Source organism: Oryctolagus cuniculus, chromosome 21, assembly GCF_051225735.1.
Source record: "Oryctolagus cuniculus isolate XC-2025 breed Fujian yellow rabbit chromosome 21, ASM5122573v1, whole genome shotgun sequence".
NCBI lineage: Eukaryota > Metazoa > Chordata > Mammalia > Lagomorpha > Leporidae > Oryctolagus > Oryctolagus cuniculus.
This window is the reverse complement of record NC_142887.1, coordinates 31,403,233-31,431,118: the sequence shown is the minus strand read 5'-3', so window position 1 is coordinate 31,431,118 and position 27,886 is coordinate 31,403,233. Positions and strand designations below refer to the sequence as shown.

Sequence of the window (27,886 nt, the reverse complement as noted above, 5' to 3'; positions counted from 1 at the left end):
GGAAGAGGAGCAGCTGGGACTCGAACCGGAGCCCATATAGGATGCCAGCACTGCAGATGCACTCTACAACAGACTGAACCTTAAAAACTGCGCTCAGAGAATTGAACCCGGGATGGTGACCCCTCCGCACACCTCCTCCCACACTGGGGACCGCCCCATAACCACGCCCCTCGCTCCAACCGGTCTGCAATTGGACGCGAGCACCAGCGAGCCGTCCAATGAGCGCAGCGGCCTCGGAGCGGGCGTGGCCGCCGCCCCAGTCCCATGCAGAGACTCGAGACTCGAGACCCAAGACCCGAGACCCGAGACCCGAGTCGCAGGGACGCGCAGTGCTTTGCTGAGTCCATGCCCCACGCAGCCCTCGCCATGGGCCTGGAGCTCTACCTGGACCTGCTGTCCCAGCCCTGCCGCGCCATCTACACCTTCGCCAAGAAAAACGGGATCCCCTTACAGCTGCGCCCCGTGGAGCTGCGCCAAGGTGGGCCGGTCCTCGGGTTTGGGGGGCACCGAGAGTCCGGGGAGGGCCTGGGAGGCAGACCTTGCCTCGGGGACCCCTCCCCGCTCCTGCGCCTCCTCTTAACTGGGCCATCGCTGGGCTGATTTGGGCACTAGTCCACGGAAGGTGAGTGCCAGAGGTTTCCCCCAAACTCTGCTTGGTTCCCCCGCCCAGATTATGAATGAGGGGGGCTCAGCTGGCGCCGAATAAAGAGGGGCAGGGGCGAGGAATAGCGGGAGGAGGGGAGACCTGGCACGTCAGCGTGGTGCCTCTTGGGTCTGAGGGAACCCGACCCCAGACAAGAGGTGGGAGCCTTAGGAGAGGGGTCGGGGGCACCAGGCACCCAGATGGGGACAGATCTGGAGTCCCTGCTTTGTAGTCCTGGCTGCCAGGACAGAAAGCAAACCCCAGGGACTGACTTTGCAGGTCTGCCCTCTGTAACCCCTACCCAGTCTGCATCGGCGTCCCCTGCTACCCCTTCCTCTGTTCTTCCTTCTCTGCCTCTCTCTTTCATTTAAAAAGATTGTTTTATGGGGCTGGCGCCGTGGCTCACTTGGTTAATCCTCTGCCTGCGGAGCCAGCATCCCATATGGGTGCCGGGTTCTAGGCCCGGCTGCTCCTCTTCCAGTCCAGCTCTCTGCTGTGGCCTGGAATGGCAGTGGAGGATGGCCCAAGTGCTTGGGCACCTGCACCCGCATGGGAGACCAGGAGAAGCACTTGGCTCCTGGCTTCGGATCAGCGCAGCGCCGGCTGTAATGGCCATTTGGGGGGGGGGGGTGAACCAACAGAAGGAAGACCTTTCTCTCTCTCTCTCACTCACTGTCTAACTCTGTCAAAGAAAAAAAAAAGACTGTTATTTATTTGAAAGGCAGAGTTATAAAGAGAGAGAGAGAGATCTTCCATCCACAGGCTCATTCCCCAAAGGGCCGCAACAGTCTTCCATCCAATACCCCCTCAATGGCAAGTCCACACTTGGCACTGCTCTGGCCCACGGCCTGAAATTTCATCTCTTCCCAGCCTCTCTGGGTGCTGCCCACTATCCCACTATCCTGGGGGTGTGGGACCAGGGAGAGAGGGGACAAAGGGGCATCCAGGTGGGATGCAGCCGGGGGGTGTTTCCCCAAGAGAGGAGATGAGGGCTCCCTGGTGGCAGAGCCCCCTGCAGGGAGGTCCAGGGAGGGTCGTGGGGTCCCTGCAGTGGGAGGGGAAAAGCCATATGTCTGCCTTCCAGGGCATTCTACCTGCTCTGCAGGATGATGGGGACCAAAGCGGGGAGTTGGTACCAAGTGATTAGGTCTCAGGGAAAGTTCACTTCCTTGGAGTGGAGGGGGGAGCGCTGTGGGAAATCCTAGCTCCACTCAGGGGACCTCCCCTGCAGCCCCGGACACCCTGCATGTGAACTCATGAAGCTGCCAGTGGTGGGCAGAGGAGGGGGTGGGGGTGGAGGTGTGAGGGAAGGGCCAGGCCCACCGCGTGCACCTGGAGCTCCAGTGGAGAGCATCAGCTTGTGGGAGGGCTATGCCCGTGGGACTGGGCGAATTGGGGGGGGGTCCATGTCTGTCTCATGCTAGCTCCTCTCCTCCCATCGCATCCTATCCCCTGCCCCAGAGAGCAGCGTCCTGGGGCCCCGCCACCGCAGGAGGTAGCCCAGGCTTCGGGGGGCTCAGGCTTCTGCCCTCACCACCCCCCGGGGTTCTTCTGTCTGCAGCCGAGCACCTCAGTGAAGCCTTCGCCCAGGTGAACCCCTTGAAGAAGGTGCCGGCCTTGAAGGATGGGGACTTCACCTTGGCTGAGAGGTACCTGGGCCCCTGGGGCCGCTGCTGGGCCCTGCTGCATGCACCCTGTCCCAGTGCTTGAGGCTACAGACATGGAAGCTGGGGTCCTCAAAGGGACGGTCCTCTTTGTCCCAGTCCCGCCCTGGGGCTGAGACCCAGGCCCTTGCCTGCTCTTCCAGTCACCAGGATAGTTGGAGAACCAAGTGCTCTGTCTACTGGCCAGAGCGTCCCTGGGAGCAGGGCACAGGCCTGGGCATGGGGAGGTGGTGGCTTCACCCAACCCGGGGCAGCTCCCTGTCCCAGCTGGTGTGGAGCCAGTCTTGTGTTTGGGCTGCCCAGGGGACCCCATCTCTGGGTGGGTCTCCCCCAGGGCTGAGCTGCCAGAGAAGTGGCTGTAGACCCAGTAAGTTGAAAGCTCTTTAGCGAAAGCCCAACCTTCTCCCAGTTCAGCCCTTTTTGTTACCTGGATCAGCCGTCCCATAGCCAGGGTAACCGGGGTTTATGGGTTAGAGGTCATCTCGGATCTCGCACCCCCGATGAGTTCCCCAGACACCCTGCCAGGCCCAGTCTTCCTTGTTGGTGCCTCCGTGCTGTTCTGAGGCCTTGCTACTTTTCCCTTTCTGAAAAGATTTATTTGTTTGTTTGAAAGGCAGAGTGACAGAGGGAGAGAGAGAGAGAGAGACCTTTTATCTGCTGATTCACTCCCCCAAATGCCCACAACTGCCAGGTCTGAGCCAGCCAGGCTCAAGCCAAGAGGCAGGAATTCCATCCAGGTCTCCCAACAGGTGGCAGGGGCCTAACCTAAGCACTCGGGCCGTCCCTCCGCTGCCTTCCATGGTGCATTAGCACCATCCAAAGAGGAGCAGCCGGCATGTAGATTGGCACTTGGAGATGGGAGACAGGCATTGCAAACAGTGAAGCCACTGTGACATAACGCCTGCTCTGAGTCCTTGTGGCCTCCGAGGGTGGAGCCCTCACAGCTACCAGCCAGGGGCAGGGTGCAACTCCTACATGTCTGCCTGCGGTCCTCCTCGCGGGGGGTTTGAGCCATCAGCTGGAAGCAAAAGGAGAGCCAGGGCATCTTGCCCTGACAGCTGTGTCACTAAGCTCGGGCATGGGGTACAGGACTTTTTTTTAAGATTTATATATAATATAAATTTATATATATATATATATATTTGAAAGGCTGAGTTGCAGAGAGGCAGAGGCAGAGGCAGAGAGAGAGAGAGAGAGAGAGAGAGAGGTCTTCCATCCACTGGTTCACTCCCCAATTGGCCGCAATGGCCGGAGCTGTGCTGATCCTAAGCCAGGAGCCAGGAGCCTCTTCTGGGTCTCCTATGCGGGTGCAGGGGCCCAAGGACTTGGGCCATCTTCTACTGCTTTCCCAGGCCATAGCAGAGAGCTGGATCGGAAGTGGAGCAGCCGGATCTCAAATCGGTGCCCATATGGGATGCTGTCACTGCAGGTGGTGGCTTTACCCACTACACTACAGCACCAGCCTTGGTACAGGACTTTTAACAGGGAACATGGACCAGTGGCAAATACAGAAATTCGCCCACCCTTTGGGCTGGGGTGCCCAACACGTGGGACACCTTAAGTTCCGAACTGACAAATCCTCGGTCTCCTCCCAGACTCGTCCTCATCACAACAGCATGGCAGCCCCCACAGCCCAGAACAGGAAGGGAGCACCAGGGTCTTCCTCGCATCTGTGGTTCCAGGCTCCTGCAGCATCCCATGTGTTTTCTGGGCAAGGCTTGAGGGTCTAGATAGCAGCTGATTCTTGTCAAAAAGAATGACCTGACCAAGGAGGGGGTGGTGACAAGAAAGTGCCCCCACCTGGACAAGCAGGCCATCTGAGGCTGCTGTGAATGCCAGAGAGGGCAGTGGATTCAGACCAGGAAGAGCTGAGCTTCCTTTGGGCTGAGCTTGGATGCTGCCTCCTGCAGGAAGCTCTCTCTGGTTTGCTGATCAGAAGCTGCCTCTGGACCCTTTGCTCTGCTGTGGGATTCAGCCTGGTGGTAGCATGAGCTTGAGTGTTAGCCTCAGGAAGACTTTCAGCTTTGCTACCAAGGGCTGTGTGGCCTGGGGCAAGTGCTTCCACACTTCTTTAAAATGTATTTACTTATTTGAAAGGCAGACAGAGAAGCAGATCTTTCTGCTAGTTCACTACCCAAGTGCCCACCATCAGCTGAAACTGGGCCAGGCTGAAGCCAGGAGCCAGGGTCTCCCATTTGAGTGGCAGAGACTCAAGTACTTGAGCCATCGTCTGCTGCTTCCCAGGCACATCAGCAGGGAGCTGGATTGGAAGCAGAGCAGCCAGGACTTGAACCAGCACTCTGATACAGGGTGCTGGCGTAACCCCCTGCACTGCATCGCCAGGCCACTCCCCCTTCACCTTTCTAAGCCTGGCTTCCTTGTCTATGCACTGAGGCTCATACTTTGTCAGATTGTCAGGAGGATTAAAGAAGGCCCCATGTATGCAGTCCCTAGGATGATGCCCTTCCTTCTCCCACCCCGTGCCCTGTCCCCCACAGTGTGGCCATCCTGCTCTACCTGACGCACAAGTATAAGGTCCCCGACCACTGGTACCCTCAGGACCTGCAGGCCCCGGGCTCGTGTGGACGAGTACCTGGCGTGGCAGCACACTGCCCTGCGCAGAAGCTGCCTCCGGGCTCTGTGGCACAAGGTGAGGCTTGGGGAGGGCTGGGCACAGGGGCTGGAGCACTGCTGAATGCTTCCTTTCTGCCGGGATGGTTTCTGCTGACCTGTCGTTGCTGTCACTGATGCTTCTGCTGTGCCTGCAGTGCTGGTCCATCTAATGCATTCTTTAGTTTGAGATGTGCATTTTTCATTTCTAGAAATTGTTTCTTAGGGTTTCGATTTCTCCACTGAAGTTTGCCATCTGTTCACACATGTTGTCCACTTTTTTCTCTGAAATTTTTTTAATGTTTTTTAAAAAGATTTATTTATTTATATGAAAGTCATAGTTACACAGAGTGGAGAGGCAGAGAGAGAGAGAGAGAGAGAGGTCTTCCATCCGCTGGTTCACTCCCCAATTGGCCACAATGGCTGGAGCTGTGCCAATCTGAAACCAGGAGCCAGGAGCTTCCTCCGGGTCTCCCACGCGGGTTGCAGGGACCCAAGGACTTGGGCCATCTTCTACTGTTTTCCCAGCCCATGGCAGAGAGCTGGATAGAAAGTGGAGCAGCCGGGTCTTAAACCTGTGCCCATATGGGATGCTGGCACTGCAGGCGGTGGCTTTATTCGCTACACCACAGTGCTGGCCCCAGCACGTTTATTATTATTATTTAAAAGTCTTTGTTGGCTAATTTCTTTTATTAAAGCTTTATTTATTTATTTGAAAGTCCAGCTTACAGAAAGAGAGAGAGAGAGAGAGAGAGAGAGAGAGAGAGAGAGAGAGATCTATCTTCCATCCACTGATTCATTCCCCAGATGGCCGCAATGGCCAGGGCTGGGCCAGGCTGAAGCCAGGAGCCAGGAGCTTCTTCCAGGTCTCTCATGTAAGTAGCAAGACTCAAGCACTTGGGCATCTTCCATCACTTTCCCAGGTGCATCAGCAGGGAGCTGGATCAGAAATGGAGCAGCCAGGACTTGGAACCATCATCCATACAGGATGCAGTGTCGCAGGTGACAGCTACAATGCCACAATGCCAGCCCCTTGGTCAGCTAATTTCAACACCAGGATCTGTTCCTATTGGCTGCCCCCCACCCCCATCATAATTAGGGGTCACATTTTCCTGCTTCTTCGCATGTTTTGTAAGTTATTTTCGTGTGCTGGCCATTGTGTATAAAGAGGAGTCGAGATTGAAGCGTGTAATCACTACTCCCGGGAAGGGCTTGCACTTTCCCTGTCAGGCAGCCCCACTGTGAGGCTCCTGTCTTCCAGCTACTCAGAGAGAGGCTGGGTTGTGGCTTTAGCCAGAACGAGTTCATCTCTGGCTTCAAATACAGATGCTCTCCTACTTAGGATGGTTCAACCGATGCTCTTTCTCATTCATGATGATGCAAGAGTAATACACATTCAATAGAAACTATACCTCGAATTTTGCATTCTGATTTTCTCCCTGGTTGGTGGTATGTGATACAATACTCTCTCATGATACTGGACCACAACAGAAAGTTATGTCTCCCCATGAGCCATGTGAGCACAGGAGTGAACAGTGGGGTGTTTCCAGTGTCGCTGGGTTGCTAAGCTACAATATTCAATAAGTTACCTGTACTAAATGTGTTTTTTTTTTTTTTGACAGGCAGAGTTAGACAGTGAGAGAGAGAGAGAGAGAGGGAGACAGAAAGAGTTATAGACAGTGAGAGAGAGAGACAGAGACAAAGGTCTTCCTTCCGTTAGTTTACTCTCTTAATGGCCGCCACAGCCGGCACTGCGCCAATCTGAAGCCAGGAGCCGGGTGCTTCCTCTCAGTCTCCCATGCGGGTGCAGGAACCCAAGCACTTGGGCCATCCTCCACTGCACTCCCTGGCCACAGCAGAGAGCTGGACTGGAAGAGGAGCAACCGAGACTAGTATCTGGCACCCCAACCAGAACTAGAACCCGGGGTGCCGGCACCACAGGCAGAGGATTAGCCTAGTGAGCCACGGCACTGGCCCCTAAATGCATTTTTTACTTCTTGTAGATTCAATTTGTAATAGGTTTATTGTGACCTAACCCCATATTATGACTTGAGGAGCATCTGTATTATTAAAATTTATTTATTTGTTTGAGAGGCAGAGAGACTCAGAGAGAAAGAGAAAGAGACAGATAGGACAGTGTCGCTCCCCCTCTTCGTGGAGGAACGACACTAAGCCCTGCCTAGGCTTCATATCCGAGTCACGGCACCATTATGTCGCTCCCCCTCTTCGTGGAGGAACGACACAGGACCCTGCGCTGTTCTTTCGTCTGCTCGGCCCTCCCCGGGTTTGCTGCTGGTTCTTCCCGGGTTGGCTACTATCCCTTCCACCTCCGTGGAAGGGCAGTTCCCCCTGGCCACATTCCCCACTTCCGCAGGGGAGCGGCACACCGCCGGCCGGCTTTCTCGGGGGCTGCACGGGTTCCCCTAGATGTTCCCCATAGATGTTCCTGGTGCATGCCGTCTCTCTCCTCCTTTATAGTCCTCCTCCGCCAATCCTAACTCGGCTGCCCACACGCCGAGTACGCTGCTCTCCTCCAATCAGTAGCAAGTCCTACAGTTTATTGGTTGAACTGGAGGCAGCTGTGCGGAAGCTGTTTACTTCTCTCCCAACGCCATATTGGGGGAGAGCAGATGCATAGAATAAGTCTTAATTCGAGTAACTTAGTCTAGTCCGGATTGCTCCCCACAGGACAGAGAGAGTTTCCATCCACAGGTTCACTCTACGAATGACCACAATAGCCAGGATCCAGAAACTCCATCCTCCATGTGGGTGGCAGGAGCCCAATTACTCAAGCTATCATTGCTGCCTCCCAGGGTCTGCATAAGTAGGAAGCTGGAATCAGGAGCCAGAACTTGGAATTGAACCCAGGCACCCCAAATTAATTAACTAATTTGAAAGGCAGAGATATAGAGAAAGAAGGAAATAGAGAGAGAAAAACCTTCCATTTGCTGGTTCACTGTCCAAATGACTGCAACAGCCAGTTGCAGGCTGAATTCAGCCAGAAGTTAGCAGCTTCTTCTAGGTCTCCCACATGGTACAGGGGCCCAAGTACTTGGGCCATCTTCCACTGCTCACCCAGGCGAATTAGCAGGGAGCTAGATGGGAAGTGAAGCAGCTGGGACTCGAACCAGTGCGGATATGGAATGCCAGTGCTGCAAGCAGAGGTTTAACCTTCTACGCCATAGAGCCGACCCTGGGACATGGGCAGCTTACACAATGATGACCATCATGACATTAAACATCTGCCCTGAGCAAGTGAGCCTTGAAGGTGGAATCAAGTTATTCATTTACTGCAGGAGAACTTTGGGATCTCGGACCAGAAAGCAGACATGGGGGCCTTTGCCAGTGTGGGTGGAAGGAGGGGATGGGGAGTCATTGTTTAATGGTCCAGTGGCAGTGCTATACGATGAAGACAGTTCTGGAGGTGTGGGATAGTGATCATTGCACAATGCAGGTACACTTAAGCTGTGTACACTTTGACATCTGCACTGTGAAAGTTGCCGGTGCCAGGATGGAGTCGCTTATGTCGAACTCTAGCAGAGTCAGGTCTGGGGAGGTGTGAGCAAGCGCGCTCGTGCATAAATGCCTGGGATGCACCTGTCGCAGGGCATGCTTTCGTGTGAATCAGTGAGGGATGCAACTGTCGCAGGGCATGCTTTCGTGTGAATCAGTGACAGGGCATTTGACAAGACCTTCCCCAAGAGTGCTGTCTGCTGGATAAGCAGGTGCACAAGGAAGGAAGGAGAAGAAACAAGTTTAGGAGATCTAGCAGGAGGCGTGGAGTTCAGCATCACTGCAGCCAACAGCCAAGCCAGGTTGCCTGCGTCCCAGATGGGCATGCCAGGATTCAAATCCTTGCTCCACTTCTGATTCTGGCTTCCTGCTAAGGCACACTCCAGGAGGCAGAAGGTGGTGGCTCAGGTGCCTAGGCCCCCTGCTACTCATCTGGGAGACCCAGAGTGAGTTCTCTGCTCCTGGCTGCAGACTGGCTCTGGTTGTTGCAATTATCTGGGGAGTGAGCCAGCAGATGGAAGAGCTCTCTCTGTCTATGTCTCTGCCTCTGTTTGCTTTTCAAATACAATGAAAATAGATAACTAAAACTTCTTTTTTTTAATGCTGCCCTTAAGAATTCTGCTGGGGTCCAGTGTTGTGATTCAGCAGGTTAAAGCTGCAGCACCAGCATTCCATAGGGCACCAGTTCAAGTCCCAGCTGCTCCACTTCCAATCCAGCTCCCTGCTAACGTGCCTGGGAAAGCAGTAGAGGATGGCTCAAGTGCTCGGGCCCCTGCACCCACGTAGGAGACCCAGAATAAGCTCCTGGATCCTGGCTTCTGCCTGGCTCAGCCCTGGCCATTGCAGACATTTGAGGAAGTGAACCAATGGATTCAAGATCTTTCTCCTCCTCCTCCTCCTCCTCCTCTCTGTAACTCTGCCTTTGAAATAAACAAATAAAAAGAGAAAGAAATAAAGATCACCTTTACTAAACAATGCTGGGGTGGCCATGCGGATGGAGCTGCTAGCAGTGCCCAGCTCCCTGCTCCATCTGTCCTAAATCAGTCCTGGAAAGCCAATGTGCATAGCTCCTGGCCACTATGACTCGGGAAAGGGCTATTTGAGGTCTGGTAGATGGACTTTACCTGGTTACCACCTCCCACAGAGAAATACAAGCATGTTTCAGCTGTTATCTGAATGTCCACCCACTGGGCTGAATCATTTCCTTGTAGGTAGGCTGCAGCTCTGGGTAACTCCCTGAAGGGATTTGGTTTAAGATTAGGCAGCACTCCAGAGAAGCCATATGCACAAGGCCCCTTGCTTAGCAACCGCTGTCTCAGCCAATAGGCTGACACTAACTCCTGAAACAAATCCTGGCGGCCTTGGGGTTTTGTAACATTTGGTTACAAAATAGCTTCTTCTCTTCTTGAACAAAGTCCCCCTTTCCCCAAGCCAGCCATAGGCTTCCTCCTCTACAATACGATTCTCAGTGAGCCTCAAAATATAGCTCATTTATTCTGCACAGCCTGTTTCTTTTTCATTTTTTAAAAAGATTTGTTTATTTATTTGAGAGTCAGGGTACACAGAGGAGAGACAGAGAGAGAGAGGCCTTCCATCTGCTGGTTCACTCTAATTGCCTGCAATGGCTGGAGCTGCACAGATCCGAAGCCAGGAGCCAGGAGCTTCCTCCGGGTCTCCCACGTGGGTGCAGGGGCCCAAGGACTTGGACCATCTTCTACTGCCTTTCCCAGGCCAAAGCAGAGAGCTGGATCAGCAGTGAAGCAGCTGGGACTGGAACTGGCGCCCATATTGGATGCCGGCACTGCAGGCATGGTTTTACCCGCTACGCCACAGCACCGGCCACAGCCTGTCTGTTTCTTTTTAGGCTAACCACCCCAAACTGTGCACTTGAAAATGTTTCACTACTGAAATGGATTATTTGATAAATTTTATATTATGCCATAATTTAAAAGTTATCATGCCAATGTATTAACACATTCTATTTATTTTATTTTTTAAAATTTTCATGTACTTGAGTTAAGTCAGCACCTGTCGTTCTCCGTCTTCGTGGAGGAACGACACTAAACCCTGCGCTGTTCTTTCGTCTGCTCGGCCCTCCCCGGGTTTGCTGCTGGTTCTTCCTGGGTTGGCTACTGTCCCTTCCACCTCCGTGGAAGGGCTGTTCCCCCTGGCCACATTCCCCACTTCCGCAGGGGAGCGGCACACCGCCGGCCGGCTCTCTCGGGGGCTGCACAGGTGTTCCCCTTAGATGTTCCTCTTAGATGTTCCTGGTGCATGCCGTCTCTCTCCTCCTTTATAGTCCTCCTCTGCCAATCCCAACTCGGCTGCCCACACGCCGAGTACGCTGCTCTCCTCCAATCAGGAGCAAGTCCTACAGTTTATTGGCTGAACTGGAGGCAGCTGTGTAGAAGCTGTTTTCTCCTCTCCCAGCGCCATATTGTGGGAGAGCAGATGCATAGAATAAGTCTTAATTCCAGTAACTCAGTCCAGTCCGGGCTGCTCCCCACAAGCACCTGTTCTGTTTCTGGGATGTTCTTTTTGTGCATTAAAAAATTTCAAAATTAAAAAAAAATTTTTTCATGTACTTGAAAGGTAGAGCAGCAGAGAAAGAGAGGTAGAGACAGAGACAGAGATCTTCCATCTCCCCAAATGCCCACAACAGCCCTGGCTGGGCCAGGCTGAAGCCAGGAGCCAGGAGCTTCATCCAGTTCTCCCACGTGGGTGCAGAAGCCCAAGTATTTGGACCGTCTTCTGCTGCCTTCCCAGGAATTAGCATTCCAGCATTAGCAGGAAGCTGGATCAGAAGTGCAGAAGCTGGGATTCGAACTGGCACGCTGTATGGGATGCAGGCGTCTCAAGCAGCAGCCTAACCACTTGCCCCTGTAGGAAATAAAATGATTAATGAAGTATTTTATGTTCTCATTTTGTACTGAGCTTTCAGATTCTGGTGTGTGTTTAGGTGCACAGCACCTGTCAGCTGGAACAGGCCACATTTCCTGAGCTTGGGGGCCGCCGCGGCTGTGGTGACCACGCTGGACATCACAGGTCTCAACTTTCACTTTCTTGTTCTTTGTTCCTTGATCTTCCTTTTCTTAAGGCTTTAGAGAAAAGCAAGCTTATTTGCTTTCCAATGCCTTTGTTTCCGAGAGAGCTCGCTGATCTGCTGCTCTGGTCATTAGACCAGCTTCCTTTTTGAAAGCATAGGACTAATTCCGGGTTGCAAAACTTGTTCTCCCTCCTGTCATCCCTGGGATCGTCTTCATGTGAAAAAGAAACACTGGAGAACAAAACATCCACGAACCTCTTTTTGTGTCCTTACTGCTTGCTATGAGGCCAACCCGCCCACTGCAGGTGCAAGTCCTTCTAGTTCGGGATTGTATACATTATTTTTTTTTTTTAATTTTTGACAGGCAGAGTGGACAGTGAGAGAGAGAGACAGAGAGAAAGGTCTTCCTTTTGCCGTTGGTTCACCCTCCAATGGCCGCCGCTGCAGCCGGCGCACCGCGCTGATCCGATGGCAGGAGCCAGGATCCAGGTGCTTTTCCTGGTCTCCCATGGGGTGCAGGGCCCAAGCACCTGGGCCATCCTCCACTGCACTCCCTGGCCACAGCAGAGAGCTGGCCTGGAAGAGGGGCAACCGGGACAGAATCCGGCGCCCTGACCGGGACTAGAACCCGGTGTGCCGGCGCCGCAAGGTGGAGGATTAGCCTATTGAGCCACGGCGCCGGCCAAGGATTGTATACATTATTGCATTTATGTAATACACTATTACACTTACAATCACAAGCCAAATCCAGTTTGATTGGAATGTTTAAAGTCGTATGTGAGTGTCATGAGGCAGGCATTTGGGGCAACCGTTAGGATGATATTTGGGGCACCTGCAGCCCACAGACGAGATCCCCAGCGGTTTCAGTTTTGGTCCTCCTGACTCCAGTTTCCTTCTGATGCGCACCTCGGGAGATGGCAGTGTTGGCTCTGGTACGTGATTGCCTGCCTCTCAGGTGGGAGACTGGATTGAGTACTAGGCTCTTGGCTTCAGTGTGGCTCAGCCCCAGCTGTTGCAGGCTTTTGGGAAGTGAACCAGAGGATGGAAGATCCCTCTCTCTGTCTGTGTCTCTCTCTACCTTTCAAATGCATAAAACATATTTTTTTAAAAAATTAGGGGCCAGGGCCGGCGCCGCGGCTCACTAGGCTAATCCTCCGCCTAGCGGCGCCGGCACACTGGGTTCTAGTCCCGGTCGGGGCGCCGGATGCTGTCCCGGTTGCCCCTCTTCCAGGCCAGCTCTCTGCTGTGGCCAGGGAGTGCAGTGGAGGATGGCCCAGGTGCTTGGGCCCTGCACCCCATGGGAGACCAGGAAAAGCACCTGGCTCCTGGTTCCTGCCATCGGATCAGCGCGGTGCGCCGGCCGCAGCGCGCCGGCCGCGGCGGCCATTGGAGGGTGAACCAATGGCAAAGGAAGACCTTTCTCTCTGTCTCTCTCTCTCACTGTCCACTCTGCCTGTCAAAAAATTAAAAAAAAATAATAAAAAATTTAAAAAAAGAAAAAGAAAGAAAAAAAATTAGGGGCCAGTGCCGTGGCATAGCAGGTAAATCCACCGCCTGCAGTGCCAGCATCCTTTATGGGCGCCGGTTCGAGTCCCAGCTGCTCCTCTTCCGATCCAGCTCTCCGCTATGGCTTGAGAAAGCAGTGGAAGATGGCCCAGGTCCTTGGGCCCCCGCACCCACGTGGGAGACCCGGAGACCAGGAGCTCCAGGCTCCTGGTTTTGGGTCAGCATAGTTTGGCCATTGCAGCCATCTGGGGAGTGAACCAGCAGATGGAAGACCTCTCTCTCTCTCTGCTTCTGCCGCTCTGTAATTCTGCCTTTCAAATAAGTAATTAAATCTTAAAAAAAATTTATAAAACTTTTATCAGTTTCAATGTTCTCATACTTATTCCATTCTGCAACTTGCATTTTTCACTCAGTGTTGTGTGTTTTGGAAATTTTGCCATGGGTAGATCAAATGCATTCATTCTAACTGCTCTATGGTATTTTATTATATAAACAGATCAGAACTTATTTATCAGTTCATTATTTCAAAGTCACACATTGCTTAACAGCCAGAATGTTCTGAAACCTACGTCATTACACAATTTCATCACTGTACAAACACCAGAGTTCACTTATATAAACCCAGATAAGAAAGGTCTTCCCCTCGCTATGCCCTCTTGATGCCATCAAGAAAGGCAGGAAGCCGTATGAGGCTGCAGCTGGCCTAAACAGCGACCTTTTTCAAAGTTTAAAAGATACTTTCGGGGCCGGCACCGTGGCACAGCAGGTTAATCCTCCGCCTGCAGCGCCAGCATCCCATGTGGGTACCGGTTCTAGTCCCGGCTGCTCCTCTTCTAATCCAGCTCTCTGCTATGGCCTGGGAAAGCAGTAGAGGATGGCCCAAGTCCTTGGGCCCCTGCACCCACATGGGAGACCCAGAAGCTCCTGGCTCCTGGCTTCGGATCAGCTCAGCTCTGGCTGTTGTGGCCATTTGGAGAGCGAACCAGCAGATGGAAGGCCTCTCTCTCTCTGTCTCTGTCTCTCTGTAACTCTGCCTTTCAAATAAATAAATCTTTAAAAAGATACTTTAGTAAGCCTGTTCAGAATGACAGACAGGGACTGAGAGAAAGGAATTATTATTTTTTTTATTTGACAGGTAGAGTTATAGACAGTGAGAGAGAGACAGAGAGAAAGGTCTTCCTTCCGTTGATTCACTCCCCAAATGGCTGCCATGGCCGGAGCTACGCCAATCCGAAGCCAGGAGCCAGGTGCTTCTCCTGGTCTCCCATGCGGGTGCAGGGCCCAAGCACTTGGGCCATCCTCCACTGCCCTCTCAGGCCACAGCAGAGAGCTGGACTGGAAGAGGAGCAACTGGGACTAGAACCCGGCACCCATATGGGATGCTGGCGCCGCAGGCGGAGGATTAACCATGTGAGCCATGGTGTCAGCCCCAAGAAAGGAATTATTTTACAGTGCAATATTAGTAGACATAATTTTTAAGTCTCATTTGCAACGTTAAATGCCTGTTTAAATATTATCTCATGTGCCTTGTAAAGCTCAACAGATTTGTGTCAAACCAAATTGCAAAAAAAATTTTTTTTGGTTTGCTTGTAAAGATTTTTTTTTCATTTATTTACTCGAAAGACAGAGAGAAAGATCATCCATTGGCTGGTTCCCTCTCCAAAGGGCTACAATAGCAGGGCTGGGCCAGGCTGAGCCCGGAGCTGGGAGCTCCATCTGGGTTTCCCACACGGTGGCAGGGGCCCACGTGCTGTGCTATCCCTGCACTGGTTTCCCAGGTGGAATAACAGAGAGCTGGGGGCCAGCGCTGTAGCGCAGCAGGTTTAAGCCCTGGCCTGCAGTGCCGGCTTCCCATGTGGGCGCTGGTTTGAAGCCCAGCTGCTCCACTTCTGATCCAGCTCTCTGCTATGGCCTGGGAAAGCAGTAGAAGATGGCCCAAGTCCTTGGGCCCCTGCACCCACATGGGAGACCCAGAAAAAGCTCCTGGCTCCTGGTTTCGGATCGGTGCAGTTCCAGCCATCTCGGCCATCTGGGGAGTGAACCAGCAGATGGAAGACCTCTCTCTCTGCCTCTGCCTTTCTCTGTAACTCTGTCTTTCAAATAAATAAAATAAATCTTAAAAAAAAAAAAAAACAACAGGAAGTTGGACCAGAAGCTGAGCCAGGACAGCAGGCACTCCAACATGGGATGTGGATATCCCAGTTAGCAGCCTAGCCTGCTGTGCCACAGTGCCTACCCTCTGCATTGCCACTTCTGGACTTTGTTTGGAAATGCACCATAAAACAATGCCATATCAGATGAACATTATAACGCTTGCCTAGGAGTCTCGAGTGGAGACCGAGTAACTACTAACGAATATTTTTCCCATTGCAATTTGTAGAGAGTTCAAGAGTGATTAAATGTACTAAATATTTTTTTAAGGTTTGTTTATTTATTTGAGAAGCAGAGTTACAGATAGAGAGAGGGAGAGACAGAGAGAGAGGTCTTCCATTCCGTGGTTCACTCCCCATATGACCGCAATGGTCGGGGCTGGGCCAGGCTGAAGCCAGGAGCCAGGCGTTTCCACATGGGTGCAGTGGCCCAAGCACTTGGGGCATCTTCCACTGCTTTACCAGGCCATTAGCGGAGAGCTGGATTGGAAGTGGAGCAGCCAGGGCTTGAACTGGCGCCCATATGAGATGCCGGCACTGCAAGCGAAGGCACACAGCACTGGCCCAAATGTGCTGAATCTTAAGCAAAGTAAATTTATGATAATACTAAAAATATGCAAATAGTGCAAAATGACTTACAAGTTACAGTGGCTGCATTATGCAGAACCAAGTACTGTGTGAAATACCTGTCTAAACACAAATATGATGAAATATTTCCTTTCATTAGGCAAAATTTCCTAGCATTACACGTGTGCTATATGGGCTTGAGAATTTACTTAACATAGTCCTGCAAAAAACTGGTTGCAAGAACTACATAACCTGCAAGAAAAAAAAATTCATCTTTTAAAAAAGGTGAAAATAGGCCGGCGCCGCGGCTCACTAGGCTAATCCTCTGCCTGCAGCGCCGGCACCCCGGGTTCTAGTCCCGGTTGGGGCGCCGTTTCTGTCTCAGTTGCTCCTCTTCCAGGCCAGCTCTCTGCTGTGGCCTGGGAAGGCAATGGAGGATGGTCCAAGTGCTTGGGCCCTGCACCCGCATGGGAGACCAGGAGAAGCACCTGGCTCCTGGCTTCGGATCGGCGCAGCGTGCTGGCCATAGCGGCCATTTGGGGGTGAACCAATGGAAGAAAGACCTTTCTCTCTGTCTTTCTCTCTCACTGTCTAACTCTGCCTGTCAAAAAAAAAAAAAAAAAAGGTGAAAATATCACCATAGAGATTAATAACATTGGGGCAGTATTAAGACTCCAGTGTCCCATATGGGAGTGCTGCTTGTCCTGGCTATGTAAACTATAGCTAATGTACATCCTGGGATGCAGCAGGTGATGGATGCTTGGGTCCCTGCCACCTACGTGGGAGACGTGGATGAAGTTGCAGGCTTTGGCCTGGCCCGGCCTTGGCTGTTGTGTGGGCATCTGGAGAGTGAATCAGCAGATGGCAGACCTCTCTCTCTCTCCCTGTCTCTCTACCTTTCAAATAAAATGAAAATAAATAAATGATTTTTAAAACTGCATTTAAAAATAATAAACTAGCCATGACCTCATAACATTTCTGTCCACAACATATGGCGTATACGCCTGGGGTTCTGTGAGATTATAATGGAGCTGTCACCTAGTGGTGACACAGCCATTGTGTCATCATAGCACAACCCATTATACTTATGTGTGTAGGATGCTGGTGTGAACACCCTGTGCTGCCAGTCATACACAAATCTAGCCTAGACAATTGTGTTCCTATACAGAACTTGATAATGATAATCACTGATTATGTTACTGCTCTATGTTATTATTATACTATATGTTTTTTTAAAGTTTTTACTGATTTGGGGCTGGTGTTGTGGTATAGCAGGTTAAGTTACCACCTGTGATGTGGCATCCCATATGGGTGCCAGTTCGAGTCCCAGCTGCTCCACTTCCAATCCAGCTCCTGCTAATGCTCCTGGGAAAGCAGCAGAAGATGGCTCAGGTGCTTGGGTCCCTGCAGCCACGTGGAGACCTGGAGGAAGCTCCTGGCTCCTGGCTTCAGCCTGGCCCAGCTGTGGCCAGTGCAGCTATTGTGGGGCGTGAACTAGGTGGTGGAAGATCTCTCTCTTTCTCTCTATATATCTTTCTCCCTCCCTCTCTCTCTATCTTAGACTTGCAAATAAATAATCTCTTTAAACATTTATTAATTAAAAAAATATTGGAAAGGCAAAGAGATAGAGATAGGCAAAGAAATTCCCAATCCCCTGGTTCGTTCCCCAAATGCCCACAGTAGCTGGGGTTGGGCCAGGCCAAAATCAGGAGCCAGGAACTCCAACCAGGTCTCCAGCTGAGTGGCAGGGACCCAATTCCTTGAGCCATCACTTGCTGCTTCCCAGGGTTTGCATTAGCAGGAAGCCGGGGTCTGGAGCTGAGAGCCAGGACTTGAACCCAGGCATTCCAGTATGGCAATTGATCTTTTAATTCCATTTTGCCATGAACATTTTGAAGCACCCTTGAATTACAGATGAGGAACTGGAAACTCGGAAGGTTTGAGTATCTTGCTCAAGGTCACTCACCATAGCCCAATGGGCTGTAACCACCATCTTGCCCATTAGGTAACCTTGATGGGTCATCTCAAACCTTGTGGGAAAAATGGAGTCTTCAAGATAACCTTCTAGAATGTTCTTTCTCTCATGTCTGTAATGTTAGCATTTCTTGAGAAAGTCCAGGTGCTTCTGGATTAGCTGTGGGCTGCCCTTGCTGACCGGTTAGCTGTGAGCCACTCCTTACCACAGATCCAGGCTGTACACCCACCCAAGACTGTGCTTCTGTCCGTAGGTCCCCTCGGTAAATTTCCCTGTACTCTTGGATTTGTCCACCTCCGGCTTTGGTCTCTCTGCACCTTCTGTCTGTAGTGACTGGTTCCTGTATGGTGGGTTTTCCAAAACACAACTTTTTAAAGTGACAGAGTAGAGACTTTTTTTTTAAATGTTTATTTCTTTTCTTTCTTCCTTCTTTTTTTTTTTTTTTTTTTTTTGACAGGCAGAGTTAGACAGTGAGAGAGAGAGACAGAGAGAAAGGTCTTCCTTCCTTCCGTTGATTCACCCCCCAAATGGCTGCTACGGTCGGCGCGCTGCTCCAATCCAGAGCCAGGAACCAGGTGCTTCCTTCTTGTCTCCCATGCAGGTGCAGGGCCCAAGCACTTGGGCCATCCTCCACTGCCTTCCTGGGCCACAGCAGAGAGCTGGACTGGAAGAGGAGCAACCGGGACAGAACCCGGCGCCCCGACTGGAACTAGAACCCGGGGTGCTGGCACTGCAGGCAGAGGATTAGCCTAGTGAGCCACGGAGCCGGGCCATAATGTTTATTTATTTTCATCTACTTGAAAGGCAGAGAGAGAGAGAACACGCTAGCTCTCTTCCCCCAAAAGTGTTAAACTCATTCTCCAGGTCCCCTCGGAGTCGCTTTCAGATGAGCTTGATTTGTTCTATCTGCTGCTCTGAGGCTCAGCCAACCCTAAAGCGTGCAAGAAGGAATGTTTCTTGGGAATTTGCCTGCAGACCTAACCAGCCACGAAAGAGAGGTGCATGAAAGCGACAGGCAGCTCCCAGGCTGCGGGGGAGGGCTAGCCTTCCTACTCCTAGTGGTGGGCTCAGCCCTAAGCCCCCAGTTTTGTTGCTTTCCTCACCAGGTGATGTTCCCTGTTTTCCTGGGCGAGCTGGTATCTCCCGAGCTGCTGGCAGCCACCCTGGCAGAGCTGGAGGTGAACCTGCAGGCGCTTGAGGACAAGTTCCTGCAGAACAAGGCCTTCCTTGCCGGACCCCACATCACCCTGGCCGACCTGGTGGCCATCACGGAGTTAATGCACGTGAGTGCCCCCATTAGGTTGGGGAAGGCGGCGCAGGCCCGCCTAGTTGCCTAAGATGTCCCCATCTGGCTCTGGGCCTGTGCTTACACAGATGTGTTACACATTGGCTGTGTTCATGTACCTCATTCTGTCCCTTTCTCCCTACAGGCTGTGGGGGCTGGTTGCCAAGTGTTTGAAGGTCGACCCAAGCTGGCCACCTGGCGTCAGCGCGTGGAGGCAGCCGTGGGGGAGGACCTCTTCCGGGAGGCCCATGAGGTCGTTCTGAAGGTCAAGGACTCTGCACCTGCGGACCCCACCATAAAGCAGAAACTGATGCCAGGCGTGCTGGCATGATACGATGATACGCTGATACGATGATACGCTGATACGATGATACGATGATACGATGAGCTTGCAGTTTACAAAGCACCTGCATCTCCAACATCCATGGGAGGTAGGCCCAGAGAGCCTTAGGTTTTCCCACCGTACCCTGGCTCCTTTGGGCCAGGATTCCACCCACACCCTCTCCTCCCAGCTGCCTGAAAACCAAGTTAGTAAAGAGCGCACACTTTCACTGCTGTGTGTTAAGTACAGGTAATACATGTGGACTTGGCCTGAGGCCCTGCTTCCGACTCCAATGTGTGATTTGTTTGACCTCCACCCGTCCTGGCTCTGGTCTTCCGTCTTCCTGGAGAACGGAATTTGCAATTGCCCCCTAGCTTTCTGGTTCTTAGCTAGCACAGGGCCCAGCCGGCTCCCACACTGTACATGGATCGATTGGTTGGCCCTGGGGCCGGCCTCCCAGGACACGGCCCTTCTGCATGGAGTTCTGTCCACATCAGCAGGCTTGCTTTTGTCCTACAGAGGTGCTCAGAGAGGAGAAAATCCAAATAGCAGCTCTCCTGCTCAGAACCCGTCATGCAGGGAGCTTAAATGCCAGGCCAGGGCACTCAGCAGTAGACGGTAAACAAGGGCAGAGGGCTCCAATTGCATTTGAGAAAAATCTTCTGGCTTCTGCTGGGGGTTGGGCTGGAGGGCAGCCAGAGAGAGAGGGAGAGAGGGGGGAGGGAGCAGGGAGATGAGCTATTACAGTAACTGGGGCCAAAGGTGACTCGTGGAGGACAGGCCCTCGGAAGGGCTAGGGAACAGGGCTTCTCCTGGTTGGAGCGAGTGGCAGCACTAGCCTGAGGAGTGGGTGGTATTGGGAGTGGGGTGGGGACAGAGCTTCCTTAGGGGGGGATCCTGGGATCAGACCAGCAAAGCTAGCCTCAAGTTTTCTAACCACTTGTCCTTTAAACCAAGGGGTTTTTGTGCAATCCTGAGTTAGGGGACTGCTGCTCCTCCGCACGCGGAGGAGCCGCACCGGACCGGACGCTTGTTGTTCCCTTTTTTTACAAGTCCTTTCTATAGTAAAGTAAGAATAAGTAAACAGCAAACTCCCAAAGCAAGAATGAGTAGAGAGAAATGAGAAAGAACGAAGTAACGGACTTCCCCGCGAACTCTCCAACGCACTCTCCAACCAACCCACACCACCATGCCGTCTCTCTCCTCCTATATAGTCCTCTCCACCAATCAGTGCTCTGCTACCCACACGCCGAGCGCACCGCTCTCCTCCAACCAGGAGCGGCTCTTGCAGCTTGTCAAGTTGGTGAGAGGCAGCTGGGTAGAAGCTGTACGCTCCTCTCCCAGCGCCACATTGTGGGAGAGCAGATGCATAGAATAAGTCTTAATTCCAGTAACAGTATAGTCCGAGTTGCTCCCCACAGGGGACAGGATCTTTTCACCCCAAGAGAAATGGAGGCAGGGTGGGGATAGGGGATGAGATGGCCGCAGGCCTCAGAATCCGGAACTGCAGCTGGAGAGACTCGGCCCTGCAAACGGGGAGGGGACGTTCTGTCCAATCCCGGCCACTGCTGCAGGCCAGAGGATCTGCCCCATGGGGCCTGTGGCTTTCCAGGGAACGCATTCGCTAGAGTGGGAGAGATAGAAGTCCAGAGCTTGGGGAGGAGGGGATCATTTCTTCCCAGGGTGTGAGCGTTGGGCGCAGGGCCAGACACTCTGCCCAGCCTCCTCCCTGGGCGCTGGGCCCAGGCACTGGGTGAGGAAGCCGCTGCCCCTCCTCTCCTCCACTTTAAAAACAACATGTATTTTTGTTGCATTTTAAAGGCAGAGAGAAGATGGAGGTAGGGAAAGACAGAAACGGATCATCCATCCGCTGGTTCTCTCCACAAATGCCCACAGCAGCCAGGGCTGGGCCAGGCCCAGGCTAAGAGCAGAACCAGGGATTCTACCTTCGATGCAAGTGGTCCTTGGGCCATCAGGGGCTGCCTCCCAGGGCTCCCATTAGTAGGAAGCTGAATGGGAAGCAAAGAACCCAGACCCTGTGAGATGAGGGTGCCCCAAGTTGGGCCTTGACAGCTTTGACAAGTACTGGCCCCCCTCCTCTGCCCTGGCCTTGGGTGGGAGGAGGGGCTTGGGCCATGGCAGCGCCCCCAGCCAGCAGAGGCCTTCCCACCCCAAACTCCCTGGAAGCACGCGTGACTTGGCAGCCGGAGGCGGGGGGCCGCAGTCTAGGGGAGCCCTCCCCTACCTGGAAAGATGCGCGCAGCCCGGACTCGCGGAGAGCGAGGGCGCCGCTGATTGGCCCCAAGTTCTGCAGAGCCATCCAATGGGCGCGGAGGGCGTGGCCGGGCCTCGGGTCGCCAGGGCGGTGCGCACAGCTTTGAGCTTCAGCGTCCCAGCCGTTCCTGCCCGCACCGTTCCCGGTCCCGCTCCAGTGCCCGCAGCTTGCTGCCCCCGCCCCCAGGCCGGCTTCCTAGGGCTGTCCGCTACCCTCCACCATGGGCCTGGAGCTCTACCTGGACCTGATGTCCCAGCCCTGCCGCGCCGTCTACATCTTCGCCAAGAAAAACGGGATCCCCTTTCAGCTGTGCCCCGTGGATCTGCTCAAAGGTGGGCGAGGCCGGTGGGTCGGAGCAGGCTGGGGAGTCGGAGCCCCCTGTCCGGACTGCGGCGCTCGGCCAGGCCGGCTGTGCAGGCAGCTGGGAAGCGCCAGACTCCCCAGCGTGGAAGCCGTTGCATCAGTTAGCAGTTGTGTATTTTCAAAGGGTCCTGATGTTTGCCGCAAAAAGTATAGGACGGAAGGGAGCCGGGCAGCTGGAGAGGAGGGGGGAGGTGGGGAGCAAGGACCAGAGCAACCTCCTCATCTTCTACCAGGAGTAGCCTCCGTCCCCTGCCTCTGGGCATCCACCTGCAGAGGGTTACTCTTCCTGGATCTGATCCCTGCCTCTGGGTCCTGCCTGCCTCTGCCTAGGTCCTTTTGCTTGTCTGCCTTCCTCGCCATTCTTCTGCTTTTGCTTTTTCCTGCCTCTGATTGCCCGTGGCGGCGGCGCTTACTCAGCTGGAGGGAGGTCAGCACCTTCATCTGAGAGGCAGTGTTCACAGGTCTGGCTGGCCTGGAAAGACGCAGCTGGAACAGAGTCTAGGGGATGAAACAGGGCTACAGCTGCACACTAGGGCAGGCACCATGGCCAGGAGCACTTGGGGAGGCCAGAGGGCAGCCCTGCTCCAAGGAACCCTTACACTGCTGCCTTTGGTACCCCCAGCTTGGGGTACCTGCTATGGGACAGCAGCTGGACACAGAGGTGTTTTCTTTCTTTCTTTTCCTTTCTATTATTTTCTGTTTCTTAAGATTTACTTATTTAAGGGTTGGTGCTGTGGCGTAGTGGGTAAAGCCGCTGGCTGCAGTGCCGGCATCCTATATTGGTCCCAGTTTGAGTCGTGGCTGCTCCACTTCCAGTCCAGCTCTCTGCTAATGTGCCTGGGAAAGCAGTAGAAGATGGCCCAAGTCCTTTGGCCTCTGAACCAATGTGGGAGACCTGGAAGAAACTCCTGGCTCCTGGCTTTGGCCTGGCCCAGCTCCGACTGTTGCAACCATCTGGGGAGTGAACCAGCAGACAGAAGGCCCCTCCCCCTCCCCACCTCTGCCTCTCTGTCACTCTGCCTTTCAAATAAATAAGTAAACATTTTAAAAATTTACTTTTTTAAAAGGCAGAATGAGAGAGAGAGAGAGAGAGAGAGAGAGAGATCTTGCATCCACTGGTTCACTCCCCAAATGCCCACAACAGCTGGGGCTGGACCAGGCCAGAGCCAGGAGCCAGGAGCCAGGAACTCCATCTGCGTCTCCCACATGGGTAGTAGGAACCCAGGTACTTGGGCCGTCATCCACTGCCTCTCAGATGCATTAGCAGGAAGCTGGATGGGAAGTGTGGAGTAGCGGGGACTCCAGCTGCTGCGCCTATAAGGGCTGCAGACATGCCAAGTGGCAGATTAACCTGCAGCGCTGCGACACCCGCCTCCAGAGACAGTGGCTGAAGGAAGAATGGGCAGGGTTGACTGTGCCCATCCAGTAGAGGGAGAATGACGCTATGAGAAGGTCCAAGGCGAGGCTGGAGCCTGGCTGGATGGTGGCCCCCCTGCCTCCCCACACGTTAACCGGGCACCCAGCAAACTCTGCAGCACACCTCTGGGCTGTGGGGCCGCAGCTGTGGTGTGCAAGTGATTTAGACCTGAGAACCCTCGTGGAGACGGGGCTGTGAGGGTCTGGCCCAGGGAAGGAAGACGTAAGCTGAACTGTGGGAGTCTGTGTGGCTGGGGAAGGGGGTGTGGACAGGTGTTCTTGGTGAGAGCAAGGTTAGGCTGAGAGCCTAAGCAGGCAGGGGTGGCAGGAGTTGGCGCACGGTGGGGGGGCATTCAAGTCACCCAGCCTGCTCAGAAGGGCCCGAGTCCCCATTTGGGATGAGAGATGGATCAAGGTGGGCAGGCTTGGAGTCCCGAGGAGGCTGGAGTTCCTGACAAGGGGTCCAAGGGCGTGGACAAAGGGAAGATGGTCCTGTAGTGGGGTCGGATCTGTGGATCCGATCTCTTCCCAGATAGAGCCTTCGGAAAGCTGGTGCTGGATTTAGGAGTAGGGGGAGGGAGAGACCTCAGCAGGCTCAGCACCCCCCTCCCGCCTCCCCTCTCTGGTCTGTCCCACAGGCCAGCACTACACTGAGTCCTTTACCCAGGTGAACCCCCTGAGGAAGGTGCCGGCCTTGAAGGATGGAGACTTCACCTTGGCTGAGAGGTAACGGGTCCCCGGGGTCCATTCGGCCAGCTGTGGCCCACGGTTGACAGTTTCCATCCCAGCAGATGTGCTCCGAGCACCTAGGCCAGCCCCAGGGTGGACAGTGAGCTGAGCAGACAGAGGCACCCAGGCTGGGAATAGAGCCACTGAAGGCCTGGTACCTCCACTCCACACCAGCATGCTGCAGACGGGGAAACTGAGGCCAAGAGAGGGGAGGGGCTTGCACAGGGCCCCAGGGCCCAGGCTACTCCTGGGCCTCTCCATGGCCAGCCCTGCCCTTGGAGGGCAGGGGAGGTGCTGTGTCTCACACCCACCGCAGCAGGCTCTCAGCTGCCCTGGATCGGGGGCTTGCTGGGGAAGCCGGTATTCATGGAGGATCTGGAGCTCAGAGTGGGGGAGAAGTTAAAGACAGGAAGCCATGGAGGACTTCCTGGTGGAGGGGGCTAGAGGGTTCAGGCAGATTGATAGGAGGAGGTGGATGGGGGTGTGAAGCAATGTCTGAATGTCACCTGGAAGCCTTCCCCCAGCCCCAGGAGAGCGTGAGGGGCCAGCTGTCCTCGCTTCTGCTCTGTCCTCGCTTCTTGCTCTGTCCATGCTTGGCCGATGTGGTGGGGAGTGGAATCCAAGTTGTGCTTGTCCCCCAAGGTTCACACTGGCTACCCTCTCCTCCTGGAAGCCTTCTCTGAGCCTCAGATCTTTTTGAAAGACATGTCGCTTTGTGTCGCACTTTGGCACTCAAGTTCCGATGATAGGGATGGCCCCAAGGTTGAGCTGTGTGAGCCTGGGCAGTCGCCTACCCTCTCTGAGCCTCCCATGGCAATTATGAAAACACCCCCCCCCTACACACACAAAATTGCTGAACATTGATCTAGGCCTGTCCTGCACCCCTGCCTTGTCCCTCCCCCCCCGCCCCTGTCGCCGCCCCAGTGTGGCCATCCTTCTGTATCTGAGCCGCAAGTACAAGGCCCCTGACCACTGGTACCCCCAGGACCTGCAGGCCCGCGCCCGTGTGGATGAGTACCTGTCGTGGCAGCACACCACCCTGAGAAGTTGCTGCACCAGGGCCACGTGGCAGAAGGTGAGCCTTGGGGGCCAGGAGCACCTCCGGGAGACCCGAGACCTTAGGACAACAAATCCTGAGAGCCCAGAACCTGCCCAGCCCAACAGACAAGGGGTGATTCGCCTAGTGGGCCATCCATCCTGAGCTCCCAGCAGTTAACTCCCGGGGCCATGTCTGCCTGGGGGTGTGGCTCTTTGGGGAAGATGAAAACAAACAAACAAACAAAAGCAAAACAAAACTCCTCACCTTGCTACATTTGTTCATTCCCCGAATGGCTGCAATGGCCAGGGCTGGATCAGGCCAAAGTCCATTGTGGTCTCCCACATGGGTGTCAGGGGCCATCTTCTGCTGCTTTCCCAGGGACCTGGCTCTTGGAAGGGGAGCAGCCAGGACTGTAACTGGTGGTGCCATAACGCACCTGAAGTGACATTCTTTGCCATACTTTTGGAAACCCACCAGACTTTTTTTTTTTTTTTGTACTGAAAAAAAAAAAAAAAAAGGCCAGGGAACTCAGCAGGGGCTTAATTGAAAGCCAGAGAGACACGGTCATTAGCGGTAAAACCGTGTTTAATTTCAGCAGCACTCAAGTGTGCACACAGCAACGCAGCACACACCTGCTGGCTTTATTATGCAACGTGTGCATGTCTGAGCTGCGTGCTCTGAATTAATATTTGCATAGCACTCACCTTGTACCTGGGACACGGTGTGTGCCCTGTGAGTGTGAGGGAGCAGGGTGGACATGCATGCTCGTGCCCTGTGCAGGCAGTCTGTTCTGGGGGGCTGGGGGGCACACGGCAGCAAGTGGGTTCCCAGGACTTTAAACTTGAGCTTCTACCTCAAGCCTATGTGGGAGCCAGGAGCAGAACCCCCTCAAGTTGGTGGGAGTGGAAGCCTGGGGCATTTGAGGGCAGAATGCAGAGAAGACGAGCGGAGGGAGGGGAGATCTTTGCTACTCAAAGTGAGGGCGAGGGACCAGGAGTGTCTGTGGGGAGCAACTCGGACTAGACTGTTACTGGAATTAAGACTTATTCTATGCATCTGCTCTCCCACAATATGGCGCTGGGAGAGAAGAAAACAGCTTCTACACAGCTGCCTCCAGTTCAGCCAATAAACTGTAGGACTTGCTCCTGATTGGAGAGCAGCGAACTCGGCGTGTGGGCAGCCGAGTTGGGATTGGTGGAAGAGGACTATAAAGGAGGAGAGAGACAGCATGCACCAGGAACATCTAAGGGGAACACCTGTGCAGCCCCCGAGAGAGCCGGCCGGCGGTGTGCCGCTCCCCTGCGGAAGTGGGGAATGTGGCAGGGGGAACCGCCCTTCCACGGAAGTGGAAGGGACAGTAGCCAACCCGGGAAGAACCAGCAGCAAACCCGGGGAGGGCTGAGCAGACGAAAGAACAGCGCAGGGTTTAGTGTCGTTCCTCCACGAAGAGGGGGAGCGACAGTGTTGGTGTCACCAGGGAGTTGCTGGAAATGCAGAGTGCCAGGCCCCACCCAGCCTCCTACTGATTAGGAACCTGCACCTTAAGTAGATCCTGGAGTGGCAGCAGGAATTCACCCACATTCCCATTTGAGGAGCCCGGGGTGCAGTGGGAGTGGGGAGAGAGCAGCTCAGGCCCTTGGGGGTGGGGGCTTGTGTCAGGGTAGTGGGGAACCTTGGAGGGCTTCCTGCAGGAGAATGGGCAGGATGAGATTGCGGAAGGAGCCCACTGGATGCCCTGTATGGGGGGGGGGGCGGTCCCTGTCTGGGTAGGAGACAAGGGCTGCAGGTGGCCAGAGAGAAACCGAGAGATGTGATGGACAGGATGAGGGCAGGACCCAGCATGGGCTGGGATCTGACGCTGGCCCTCCCTGCACCTGCTGGCCCACCAGCTGCTGTTCCCTGTGTTCCTGGGCCAAGCTGTGCCCCCTGAGACGTTGGCAGCCACGTTGGCTGAGCTGGACAGGTGCCTGCAGCTGCTTGAGGACAAGTTCCTGCGGGACCAGCCCTTCCTTGCTGGTCCCCAAATCTCCGTGGCTGACTTGGTGGCCATCACAGAGCTGATGCATGTGAGTGACACGGGGGTGGGGGTGCAGGGAGGTGGCCGCCCCCTGGGGTTTGAGTTGTCTCGGGATGGTGCCGAAGTCTTAGCTCTTGTTGCTATATCTCTCTGGCTATGAGGTCCTGGATGAGACACCTCCCTCCCCTGTAATTATCAGTCTTCTCATCTATAAAATGGGTCTGAACACCCCTCCCTGAGGGGCCCATCCCACCAGTGGGGGGAGGGGCACTTCCATCTAGGAATTCACCAAGCAGATCGGGAAGCGTGCAATTGGCCTCACCCCTTCTTCCCTGCACCCTCTTGCCGCAGCCCGTCAGCGCCGGCTGTCGCATCTTCGAAAGCCGCCCGAAACTGGCTGCGTGGCGCCAGCGTGTGGAGGCTGCGGTGGGGGAGGATCTCTTCCGGGAGGCCCACGCGGTGATCATGAAGGCCAAGGACATACCCCCGGCAGAACCGGCCGTGAAGGAAAAGCTGGGGCCCTTACTGCAGGTGTTGCTGCAGTGAGTGGGAGGCCCCGGCTAGCGGAGCCGCGATGTCCCCGGCTGTAGGCAGAACACTGCCAAGTGCTCTGTGCCCCACATTCCTGTGGCCATTCGGTCTGTGTGCGCCTTTTGTCACCTGTCCACTGTCACCCTTCCTTCCATCGGACCTCCGGGTCACCTCTGCAACGAGCTTGAATAAACACTGATTCAGCTGATGTCCATTGGAAACTTGCCTTGGTTTC

The 27,886-nt window shown here is 54.1% G+C and overlaps 2 protein-coding genes across 10 annotated transcripts; both read left to right on the top strand.

The window, feature by feature from the left end:
• Positions 1 to 291: 291 nt before the first annotated feature.
• Positions 292 to 19,568, top strand: LOC100338194 (glutathione S-transferase theta-1). 9 transcript variants are annotated; one of them, XR_016227061.1, is made up of 6 exons: positions 292 to 478; positions 2,205 to 2,292; positions 4,806 to 4,957; positions 11,365 to 11,475; positions 18,539 to 18,672; positions 18,781 to 18,910. XR_016227061.1 is itself a non-coding variant. In XM_089322967.1 (6 exons), the coding sequence occupies exons 1-6, from the start codon at positions 346 to 348 to the stop codon at positions 19,288 to 19,290; spliced, it is 804 nt and encodes a 267-aa protein (XP_089179093.1). In that variant the 5' UTR covers positions 292 to 345; the 3' UTR covers positions 19,291 to 19,568. The 9 variants fall into 9 exon arrangements, 7 of the variants coding, with proteins under 7 accessions (XP_089179093.1, XP_089179096.1, XP_089179095.1 ...); XM_089322967.1 differs by lacking the exons at positions 11,365 to 11,475; positions 18,539 to 18,672 and adding exons at positions 5,725 to 5,792; positions 19,105 to 19,568 and having other exon boundaries at positions 18,781 to 18,957; XM_089322971.1 differs by lacking the exons at positions 292 to 478; positions 11,365 to 11,475 and adding exons at positions 485 to 622; positions 19,105 to 19,568 and having other exon boundaries at positions 18,781 to 18,957.
• Positions 19,569 to 21,660: 2,092 nt separating this feature from the next.
• LOC100340711 (glutathione S-transferase theta-3) lies at positions 21,661 to 27,859 on the top strand. Its single transcript, XM_051837100.3, has 5 exons — positions 21,661 to 21,888; positions 23,974 to 24,061; positions 24,989 to 25,139; positions 26,993 to 27,169; positions 27,472 to 27,859. Exons 1-5 carry the CDS (start codon positions 21,777 to 21,779, stop codon positions 27,664 to 27,666), a joined length of 723 nt encoding a protein of 240 aa, XP_051693060.1. The 5' UTR covers positions 21,661 to 21,776; the 3' UTR covers positions 27,667 to 27,859.
• The last annotated feature ends 27 nt before the right edge of the window (positions 27,860 to 27,886 follow it).